At 45.4% G+C, this 12,316-nt stretch overlaps 1 protein-coding gene across 2 annotated transcripts in view; it reads right to left on the bottom strand.

Annotated features, from left to right (window-relative positions):
- Positions 1-12,316, bottom strand: part of LOC143283093 (uncharacterized) — a 144,755-nt gene that overhangs the window by 96,472 nt on the left and 35,967 nt on the right. For both annotated transcript variants that reach the window (XM_076589166.1, XM_076589167.1), the window contains exons 3-5: positions 2,038-2,537; positions 1,560-1,644; positions 350-474 (exon numbers count right to left, since the gene is read on the bottom strand). In XM_076589166.1, coding sequence (XP_076445281.1) covers positions 350-474; positions 1,560-1,644; positions 2,038-2,537 — 710 coding nt within the window. The remainder of the gene's footprint in view (positions 1-349; positions 475-1,559; positions 1,645-2,037; positions 2,538-12,316) is intronic.

The raw sequence follows: 12,316 nt of genomic DNA, 5'->3' as shown, positions 1-12,316 counted from the left end.
CCCCCCCCCACCCCCTACCCCTGTGATCCCCCCTCCCCCAACCTTTCTCTTGAGGCAATCTATCTAATCAATATAGTGTAAGTCCATTACATAGAGGTAAGTTTAATAGATGATTTTAAGACAAGTGAACACTCAAACACCTGTGCAATCAATAAATAATGTATAGCTATTTCTAACAGAAGGCTTCAAGACAACATTCAAACACCTGTAAAATCAATAAATGATATACAGATTCTTTCAATTGAGGATTTCAAGACAAGTAAATAAATTATCAAAACACCTGTGCAATCAAACAATAATGCACAGATACTTTTAACAGGGATTCGAAGACAAGGAATGGTTCAGACACCTGTGCCTTCATCATGTCCACCATGACGACCAGTTGTGCCACCTGCTGCTCAAGGAAAGCCACTCTCTCATCCATGGACACCTGCAGGGAAATACCCTCTCCCAGGCCCACTGGCTGATCGGCCGCTATAACAAAATGTACAAGTTACTGAAAAGGTGGAAACAATTTCTTCAATATACTTAGCAAACACATCCGCACATTTCCAAGCACACACATGATGTGTGCAAACACACACACACACACACACACACACACACACACACACACACATTTCATCTCTCTGAAAGGTATGTATTCGTACACCTGTATCACCGTGTGGGAAGTAAGATAAGTGATAAAGAAAACAAGTAAAAGAAGACACACTGACCAGTGAACAGAAAGGCAGATAGACAAACACAAAAATGAAAACACACACACAGATAGGAGAGGTGAAGGGCGGACAACCATTACAGCAATGACTTCTCCCGCCCTCCCCTCATGACCCCTCCCTCCCCTGTTCCTCACAGTGCCAACACGACTTCCTTTCAAATCCAGCATCAATTAACAAGTCAGCAAGTTTCAAGTTCCAAGTATTGATTATCCTTTCACTCCTATTGGAGTATGGAGGATTACTGCAAAATAATGTATCCATACCAAGACCAAACATTTCCAAATCCACAACAATATCACAAAAAAGTTGGGAAAACACAAATGTCTTTTAACTCCAAAAGTGTAGCTAGGCAACATTTGCAAATTTATTCATCTTATTTTGAGCTATAATGACTTTTTTTTTTGCATCCTTTGAGCATATTACAAAAATTAAAAACCGATTTTGGAGACAAATATTTTTACAAATAATGCCAACACAACTTCCTTTCAAATTCAGCATCAATTAACAAGTCAGGAAGCATGCAGTACACATTCAAAAAAACATGTATGTAACAGACACACTCATTCATACATTTCATACAACCACATAAAAATGATAGAATGTGGAACATTATCAATTACAAATACTTTCAATGAAACTTCAATCAAAAGACCAAACTGCTGACAAGAAACGTGAAAGGAAAAAGTGCAAAGATTCTTATCACACACCCATTTCAGTTACTTATATCATTTCATCCAGTCAAGCATACAGTACTTTATCTTATGCAATTAACTCAAATAACTGTATTTTAATAATGTTGCTAAATATTGATGTCTTTCAAATTTTTGAATAATTACTCACCTAACTGATCTCCTTCAGTCTGCTGAGCACATTTTGCAACATCAGTCTTTGCACGGACACTCATCTGCGCTTTGAATATGATTCCCTGAAAAAAAGTTTCTATGCTGAATACACTGACTATGACCTGCTCTCTCTCTCTCTCTCTCTCTCTCTCTCTGTGTGTGTGTGTGTGTGTGTGTGTGCGCGCGCGCGCGCGCATCTGTATAATTATATGCATGCACATAGATGTTCATGTTTATGTAAGTGTGTGACAGACAGAAAAAGTGCATGTGCATATCACACTATATGAGTGCATGTGTGAGCAAGTATGTGTATGTATTGAAAATGACAGAGAGACATATAAAAGAATGTGTATCAATGTAAGACATTGCTTCCCACCGCGATCTGCCCTCCTAACCCACCCAATCATACTTGATGTAAGACCCACTAAAGACAGTGGTAAGCAACACAGCCTAAGAACACACAACAAGAAAATTACCTGCAAACCTGGCTTCCGCCGCCGGCTGTCTCCAAAGAACATGAGAGCATCCGGAGGTGCTACAGCCCATCTCTGTCGCAGCTTGACCTTGACCCCAGGTCGACAGTCCACATGCACCAAGAGGACCTCACCCAGCAGGTCCACCTGAAGTCGTGACCACCGTGCAGCAGGAAAGACCTCCGGCACCTCAACCCGCTGATAGGACTTCACCCCCAAATACCTGAACGTCAATACATTCCGCACCAGATCTATCTGCAAGTCTGCGAACGGCAGTTTCCGGTTGGGCTGTCGCAGCATGACCACAGACCCTGCGCTGCTTTCCAGCAGGTGTCCACGAAGGGTGAGGGAGAAATCTCCATACAGTTTGCTCAGGAAACTCTCCGACTTGGAGCGAGGTACACGGAAGCCTGTGAAATTGGGGTGCAGTTGCCATCCTTTGGTCAGAAGCTTGGTCACTCCTTCCACAGAGTGCAGGGATTTCTTGCCCAGCAGATCCAGACCTGAAGCACAAGACATAAGATTTCATGGGCTATGAAGAACAACAGATAATCTATATTCCAGGTGTCATATTCATCAGTCACTATGTAGTCCATAACTCCATGGGCTATGAAGGGTAACTGGACATCTATATTGAAACATCACCTCTGTCCCTCTGCCGGACAATCACATAGTCCAGCATGTGCCACTGGTTGGAGCGGGTGTGCATCCATGTGTTCTTGTACTTGTCCGCTTGTTGGAAGAGGGTGTTGGTGATGATCAGCCCATGTTGGGCGCAGAGCAAGAGCAAAAGCAGTCCGCTGGAGCTGCACTTGCCAGTGCCGTGCTGTCCTAGGACTTTTGTCCACGAGAAGAAGTCCACGCCGATGCGGGCATTGAAATCCCCAAGGATGATCAGCCTGCCCTTTCTGTCTACCGCTGAAATGGTGTGGCTGAGCTCCTCGTAGAAAGCTTCTTTGATGTCATCAGGGTTGATCATCGTCGGGGCATAGCAGCTGACTGTGGCGAAGCGATCCTTGGACAGCTTCAGACGCAGGATCATCAGCCTGTCGTTTATCCCACGTGGAAGGCTATCAAGCTGTCGTGCAAGTTTGGTTTGTATGGCAAAGCCCACGCCTGAGGTTCTTGGGGTGCCATCTGGCTTTCCAGTGCAGTAGAAGGTGTAGCCCCCTCCAACTTCCTCCAGCTGGGTTTCACCCGCAAACCTGGTTTCGCTCAGGGATGCTATATCCACCTGGTAGCGATCAAGCATTCAAGCAATGAGCGCTGTGCGTCTTTCTGGTCTGTCGTTTCTGTCTAAGAGGGTGCGAACGGCATGACTCCTGGTTCTTTTCATCTGTTGTTTTTGACCGCTAGTGTTGGATGTCCAAGTAGGTGCGGTTTCCTACTAGGTACTGGCTGAGGCAGGCTTTGTTTAGGGATCCTTTTATCTCCCCTTCCCCGTGTGGGGAGAGCAGTGCTGTCCTTAAAAAGGGCTGCTCTGACACTGTGGGATGATACGGGCGCCGCATCTGCCTCAGTCTACGGCGGACGACCATCACCCCACAGCCGCCTGCGTGCAGAGTCGTGACTAGGAACTGCCAGCAGCATCCTCTGCCTGTCCCTGTTACCACTTCTCCATCGCCGCAGGGCTTGGGAAAGCTGGGTGTTGAAGGGCTATCTCGTCGTTCCGATATAAGCCTGGTTGCCTGACCAGCACACGTGACTTTTTTTAGTGAGGAGGAGTTGTGCAGTCCCTTCCCCACTCTCTCGCCTACCGACGCTCACAGTCCCACAGGTGCAGATACTGCCACGTGTAGGACGGCCTCGGCAGGTGCAGGTTTTTTTCTTCAGAGCTCCATCTCCTAGGGGGACTTCCAGCCAAAGATAAGAACTCCCCCTGCCCTTTGGTCATCCTCTTCCGCCTTCACAGCCGTTGGAAAAGGTTTCCTCCTCCGCCTGGTCCGTCGTTGGGAGACTTCACACGCGGCAGGTAGTACTGGGTTACATGGTTCCAGTAGCAAGGGTTATGCCCCTGACCTGACACACTAATAATGAAACTAGGTCAAGTTTAAATCAATAAATGACATGTAGCAAAGCTGGAAGGCTACCAGAATAAAAGCTGGGGTGAACAAGAAAAAAAAAGGAATAGAGACAGAGGTAATGTCCAGATTGTTTATGACTGGTTTATATACTCCTGAACTTGACAATGACCTCATCAGAATGCACTTTTCTCAGTTTCCCGTGTCACGGAAATACCCCAGCCTTGGCCTAAATCTCAAACTTATGGTTCACCCATCTCACACCTCCTCCATTGTTGCAAGAACGAAACGTGCCGATTGGTTGACTTGTTGACTGTTGCAAGAACGAAACGTGCCGATTGGTTGACTTGTTGACTGTTGCAAGAACGAAACGTGCCGATTGGTTGACTTGTTGACTGTTGCAAGAACGAAACGTGCCGATTGGTTGACTTGTTGACTGTTGCAAGAACGAAACGTGCCGATTGGTTGACTTGTTGACTGTTGCAAGAACGAAACGTGCCGATTGGTTGACTTGTTGCGCCACATATAATGACCCACCCAAAGCCAGCGAGTTCGAAATGTGTAACATACTACGACATATAAGAATTGTGTAAACTGCAACGAGAGTTCAAATACACAAGGATACACACACACCCAGCAGAATGGATTTATTGTCCTCTCATAATTTCTGACACCGATTCTGTTCTGTGCTACTCCCTTAGCTCACTCAGTACGGCCAGTCCTCTCTTCTCCTCTACACAGACCCCTCGGATGTCCAGTGGGTGTCTGAATGACCCAACCTTTAGCTTCCGTCGTAAGAATTGTGGTATTCTTTGTCAACATTCACCTCTTCAGTATAAGAGCATTCCTCTTGCGATATTTTGATGATGGTAATTGGGGTGAAACGCTGTTAACGTCGTCTCTTTCGCCGTTCGTATAGAGAGAGTTAGAAGATGTCCGTGACTGATGACATAGTAAGTCACTGGAGCTATCACTTCTGTATTTAAACACACACACACACACACACACACACACACACACACACACACACACACACACACACACACACACACACACACACACACACACACACACACACACACACACACACACCACTTCAGTCCACCCTTTTTCCCCTTCTTTTTAAAAATTTTATTATATAATTATATAATTCATTTGTGTCTACATGTCAAATAAGTTTTGTATTGACAGTAATTAAGTCAACACCAATAACAACCTTTAAAAATAATGTTTGTCCCGTCGTGTGAGATTTGGGGTACGATACCTGCTTGTCTGTGATCTCTCAGTATGCATGTTACTTTTGTAATATATATATATATATATATATATATATATAGAGAGAGAGAGAGAGAGAGAGAGAGAGAGAGAGAGAGAGAGAGAGAGAGAGAGAGAGAGAGAGAGATTACATCCTCACCAATACAACAGGTACTCCCATCTCGCTTGAAGGGATAAAAAAAAATTACTAAAGAATGGATTGATGTTTGAGGATTACAGATTGAGCTCAAACACAGCCATCTACTAATAACTGTTATGAAGACCTCAAACACAGCCATCTTTCAATAACTGTTATGAAGACCTCAAACACAGCCATCTACTAATAACTGTTATGAAGACCTCAAACACAGCCATCTACTAATAACTGTTATGAAGACCTCAAACACAGCCATCTATTAATAACTGTTATGAAGACCTCAAACACAGCCATCTACTAATAACTGTTATGAAGACCTCAAACACAGCCATCTACTAATAACTGTTATGAAGACCTCAAACACAGCCATCTACTAATAACTGTTATGAAGACCTCAAACACAGCCATCTACTAATAACTGTTATGAAGACCTCAAACACAGCCATCTTTCAATAACTGTTATGAAGACCTCAAACACAGCCATCTACTAATAACTGTTATGAAGACCTCAAACACAGCCATCTTTCAATAACTGTTATGAAGACCTCAAACACAGCCATCTACTAATAACTGTTATGAAGACCTCAAACACAGCCATCTACTAATAACTGTTATGAAGACCTCAAACACAGCCATCTTTCAATAACTGTTATGAAGACCTCAGACCTCAGACGGCAGGACGGGCCATGCATGGTAAGTCCCGCACGACTGACGCCAGTTCTGCGAGCCATCTGTGTTTATGAACCGTGCTAACGCTCAGGTCTATGCCCCTTGCTTCAGCGAATCGTGATTAAATCATGTACCCGTTAACAACTTTCGTCTGACCTTCCAGTGCTCGCCACGCGCAACCTGCCGGTCTGGCACTTGCCATCCAGCAACAGATGGTTCACGTTTTGTCCTTGTACTCCGTTCAGGTTGTTTGGGTGCGGTTTGTGTCCAAAGACAGGCGCATGTGTACTCCGTTCAGGTTATTTGGGTGCGGTTTGTGTCAAAAGACAGGCCGATGTGTACTCCGTCCAGGTAGTTTTGGCGCGGTTTGTGTCCAAAGACAGGCCCATGTGTACTCTGTTCCTGTTGTTTGGGTGCGGTTTGTGTCCGAAGACAAATCCACCGTGTACTCAGTTCAGGTTGTTTGGGTACGGTTTCTGTCCAAAGACAAATCCACCGTGTGCTCAGTTCAGGTTGTTTGGGTACGGTTTCTGTCCAAAGACAAATCCACCGTGTGCTCAGTTCAGGTTGTTTGGGTACGGTTTCTGTCCAAAGACAAATCCACCGTGTGCTCAGTTCAGGTTGTTTGGGTACGGTTTCTGTCCAAAGACAAATCCACCGTGTACTCAGTTCAGGTTGTTTGGGTACGGTTTCTGTCCAAAGACAAATCCACCGTATACTCAGCTGGATTTGTCTTTAGATCCAGTCAGTTCCCAAAGACAGCTCCACTCTTGAAAACTGTCTTCAGCCCGCTTGAGGGCAGTTTGCGTCGTATCTCGAATAAGATAAGTCTATCAACTGTACTTCTTTCCGTTTTGACACAACTGTAGATCTACGTGTTTCTCTCTCTGTCTGTGTGTGTGTGTGTGTGTGTGTGTGTGTGTGTGTGTGTGTGTGTGTGTGTGTGTGTGTGTCCCCCTCACCCCCCTACCCCCCAAGTTTTACAAAAAACAACAACAAACAAACAAAAACCTGAAGCTACAATCCAACTGGGTGAACAGTAAGAGTGACGACAGAGGGCATCAGTTTAATCTGAAAGGACGGGGCAGACAGAGACAGAGACAGAGACAGAGAGAGGTAAAAACAGGTGCCCCACGTGCAGGCAAAACCACGGCTAACAATCTGGAGATGGATGCCAGCAATCTTGCAGCGGGTTATCACAATACACTCAGTGACGTTCCCCTAGAGGGCCCCATCTCCCCACCCACCCCTGTGTATTCTCACTTCTTCCCGCCTCCGCCCGTCTCTCACTTGTTTTGCACGCTGCTGGATTTGGAGGAAAGGAAACGTGTGTCAGGTCTCTTGTTTTAAGCGCTCTCTCTCTCTCTGTGTGTGTGTGTGTGTGTGTGTGTGTGTGTGTGTGTGTGTGTGTGTGTCTGTCTGTCTGTCTGTCTGTCTGTCTGTCTCTGTCCCTCCCTCATGCTCTCTCCCACCCTTTCGATCTGTGTCTGCCTCTGTGTGTGTGTGTGTGTGTGTGTGTGTGTGTGTGTGTGTGTGTGTGTGTGTCTGTCTGTCTGTCTGTCTGTCTGTCTGTCTGTCTCTGTCCCTCCCTCATGCTCTCTCCCACCCTTTCGATCTTTGTGTCTGCATCTGTGTGTGTGTGTGTGTTTGTGTGTGTGTGTGTGTGTGTGTGTGTGTGTGTGTGTGTGTGTGTGTGTCTGTCTGTCTCTGTCCCTCCCTCATGCTCTCTCCCACCCTTTCGATCTTTGTGTCTGCCTCTGTGTGTGTGTGTGTGTGTGTGTTTGTGTGTGTGTGTGTGTCTGTCTGTCTGTCTGTCTCTGTCCCTCCCTCATGCTCTCTCCCACCCTTTCGATGTCTGTGTCTGCCTCTGTGTGTGTGTGTGTGTGTGTGTGTGTGTGTGTGTGTGTGTGTGTGTGTGTGTGTGTGTGTTGTTGTTGTTGTTGTTGTTGTTGTTGTTGTTGTTTTCCAGAAGACTCACATACAAACTGACAACACAATCGTGTGCAATATGACCTTCAAGAGAAGCAACATGTGCATGGTAACAAAGTATTTTACAAACTGTAATAAGCCAAGCATCTAGTTGCAAATTATAGGCCTACCTTTGACGTATCATCACACACACACACACACACACACACACACACACACACACACACACACACACACACACACACACACACACACACACACACACACACACACACACACACACACACACACACACACACACAGGTATGTAGAGAAAGTTGTTTGGTTTATCAAGGAAATCGGTTTGTAAAGGAAGTTCAAAGACTTTGGCTTGTAAAGGAAGTTGCTAATGAAACGGACTTTGGTTTGTAAAGGAAGTTGCTAATGAAACGGACTTTGATTTGTAAAGGAAGTTGCTAATGAAACGGACTTTGGTTTGTAAAGGAAGTTGCTAATGAAACGGACTTTGTAAAGGAAGTTGCTAATGAAACGGACTTTGGTTTGTAAAGGAAGTTGCTAATGAAACGGACTTTGGTTTGTAAAGGAAGTTGCTAATGAAACGGACTTTGGTTTGTAAAGGAAGTTGTTGATTTGAAAAGGAAGTTTCGTGTTTTGTAAAGGATGTTTATTGATTTCTTTCTCTTGTATTTTTTTCTTCTTCTTCACCATTGTTCAAGCAGGTGGGGATTCGCAATGTATGCAGCACTGGTATAACATCATGCGCTTTTGTCTGTACCTTGGGGAACAAGCTGCTGTGTATATAGCCTGCTTGTTTACTGTCTGCACTGTTTGTAAAGGTGCAACGAGAGAAACACTGAACACCGCAAGTACAAAACAGATGAATAGGCGACAGTCATGAGTAGCCTACACTACAGTTATAAGAAGAATTAAAAAAATCAAACACGTTGCCAGTTATTGTTATGATATTCTACTCCTTTGCAAAATGAACAGACTACAATTATGCGCACACTGCAGAAAAAATCCACTTGGATATGAAAACAAATATACTCTGAAGGCGGAAAAAAGACACCAAAACAAATAACTAGACCTATTTTGTATTTGTATTTCTTTTTATCACAACAGATTTCTCTGTGTGAAATTCAGGCTGCTCTCCCCAGGGAGAGCGCGTCGCTATAATACAGCGCCACCCATTTTTTTAAATTTTTTTCCGCGTGCACTTTTATTTGTTTTTCTTATCGCAGTGGATTCTTCTACAGAATTTTGTCAGGAACAACCCTTCTGTTGCCGTGGGTTCTTTTACGTGCGCTAAGTGCATGCTAGCACACGGGACTTCGGTTTATCGTCTGATTCGAATGACTAGCGTCCAGACCACCACTCAAGGTCTAGTGGAGGGGGAGAAAATATCGGCGGCTGAGCCGTGATTCGAACTAGCGCGCTCAGATTCTCTCGCTTTCCAGGCGGATGCGTTACCTCTAGGCCATCACTCCACTTTGGGTGGCACTTCACTGCATCGACGTGCTCTCCCTCATTACAACACAACACAATACAACGCAATGCAATGTAATTTGCAATGTAATGCAATAAAATACAATACAGTTTCGAGAGAAGCATGACATCGACACGTCAAGGAATGGTGTACATGGCCCAAGTAGAAAAGAAGGAACACACACACACACACACACACACACACACACACACAGAGCGACGTGTTGCATGCTAACTTTATAACACCCCCTCCTTAACATCATGTGTACAGTAACAAGAACATCTTCGTGGCCATAGAAACAACATGCACATGGTACATAACAAAGTGTAAAACCACGGAACGCGTTATCCCTGCAACGTAATGCCGGTTGTCTGTACAATATCCCTGCAGCGTAATGCCGGTTGTCTGTACAATATCCCTGCAACGTAATGCCGGTTGTCTGTACAATATCCCTGCAGCGTAATGCCGGTTGTCTGTACAATATCCCTGCAACGTAATGCCGGTTGTCTGTACAATATCCCTGCAGCGTAATGCCGGTTGTCTGTACAATATCCCTGCAGCGTAATGCCGGTTGTCTGTACAATATCCCTGCAGCGTAATGCCGGTTGTCTGTACAATATCCCTGCAACGTAATGCCGGTTGTCTGTACAATATCCCTGCAACGTAATGCCGGTTGTCTGTACAATATCCCTGCAACGTAATGCCGGTTGTCTGTACAATATCCCTGCAACGTAATGCCGGTTGTCTGTACAATATCCCTGCAACGTAATGCCGGTTGTCTGTACAAGGTCCCTGCAACGTAATGCCGGTTGTCTGTACAATATCCCTGCAGCGTAATGCCGGTTGTCTGTACAATATCCCTGCAACTTAATGCCGGTTGTCTGTACAATATCCCTGCAACGTAATGCCGGTTGTCTGTACAATATCCCTGCAGCGTAATGCCGGTTGTCTGTACAATATCCCTGCAACGTAATGCCGGTTGTCTGTACAATATCCCTGCAACGTAATGCCGGTTGTCTGTACAATATCCCTGCAGCGTAATGCCGGTTGTCTGTACAATATCCCTGCAACGTAATGCCGGTTGTCTGTACAATATCCCTGCAGCGTAATGCCGGTTGTCTGTACAATGTCCCTGCAACGTAATGCCGGTTGTCTGTACAATATCCCTGCAGCGTAATGCCGGTTGTCTGTACAATATCCCTGCAACGTAATGCCGGTTGTCTGTACAATATCCCTGCAACGTAATGCCGGTTGTCTGTACAATATCCCTGCAGCGTAATGCCGGTTGTCTGTACAATATCCCTGCAACGTAATGCCGGTTGTCTGTACAATATCCCTGCAAACATCGATGACAGATCCACATCGACAACAAACAGCGCCAACTGTGTGGCTGTATTGCTGTTCCGAGGTTAGCTGTTTCCCGTGTTTATTATCACAAAGCGCACACATTCAGTATCTTTATACCGGCAGTCTTATAGCCCGTGCCAAAGACGCTGCATATTCCCGTTATTCTTGGATGAGACAGAAAGAGAGAGAGAGGAAGAGAGAGGGGGAGAGATACAGAGAGAGAGAGAGAGAGAGAGAGAGGAAGAGACAGGGAGAGAGATACAGAGAGAGAGAGAGAGGAAGAGACACAGAGAGAGATACAGAGAGAGAGGGGGGAAGAGACAGGGAGAGAGATACAGAGACAGGGAGAGAGATACAGAGAGACAGAGAGAGAGGGAAAGAGACAGGGAGAGAGATACAGAGAGAGAGAGAGGGGGGGTAAGAGACAGGGAGAGAGATACAGAGAGAGAGAGAGAGAGGAAGATACAGAGAGAGAGAGAGGAAGAGACAGAGAGAGAGAGACAGAGAGGGAGAGAAAGGAACAGACACAGAGAGAGAGAGAGGAAGAGAGAGAGAGAAAGGAAGAGACAGAGAGAGAGAGGAAGACAGAGAGAGAGAGAGGAAGAGACAGAGAGAGAGAGAGGAAGAGACAGGGAGATACAGAGAGAGAGAGAAAGGAAGAGACAGAGAGAGAGAGAGACCCAACTGGCGTGCGTTCAAATCAAAACGGACAGGTGCAGCCAGCAGCTCAACACAGGTAATTAGAGTGTATCTGAACACCATGTGATGTTCAGTGTTGTGCTGTGAAGACATCCCCCCATCCCCCTCGCTACTCACACATCACGCGCGCGCGCGCACTCACACACACACACACACACACACACACACACACAGGCAAACAGACTGACAGACAGACACACACACACACACACACGCACGCACGCACACACACACACGCACACAGATAGACAGACGGACAGACACACACGCACACACACACACACACACACACACACACACACACACACACACACACACACACACACACCTGAAAAGTGCCAGATGATGTATCGTGGTGTATCTTAGTTCAGCTGACAGTCGTTATCTTTCCAGATTATATTTATGAATGCATGTTCAAGCTCTGAAACACACACACACACACACACACACACACACACACACACACACACACACACACACACACACACACACCTTTTACCTTGAATGAACGCTTGTCAATCAACAAGTAACAAAGATATATGCATGCACCTTTGCGAATTCCTGATATATTATGGGGAACGTTTCAACAGAATGAAAAAGAAAATAGAGAAAACGAAAACGAAAGTTACAACTCGACACAAAGCATATTTCTTCTCATCTGTCATGACATTACACTTGATTATTTCCACAGCTCAGAACATGAACACGATCCGTGACAAG

The sequence above is a fragment of the Babylonia areolata genome, chromosome 6, assembly GCF_041734735.1.
Source record: "Babylonia areolata isolate BAREFJ2019XMU chromosome 6, ASM4173473v1, whole genome shotgun sequence".
Taxonomy (NCBI): Eukaryota; Metazoa; Mollusca; class Gastropoda; order Neogastropoda; family Buccinidae; genus Babylonia; species Babylonia areolata.
Note: the sequence above shows the minus strand (reverse complement) of the source record. Positions and strands in the feature narration are given on the sequence as shown.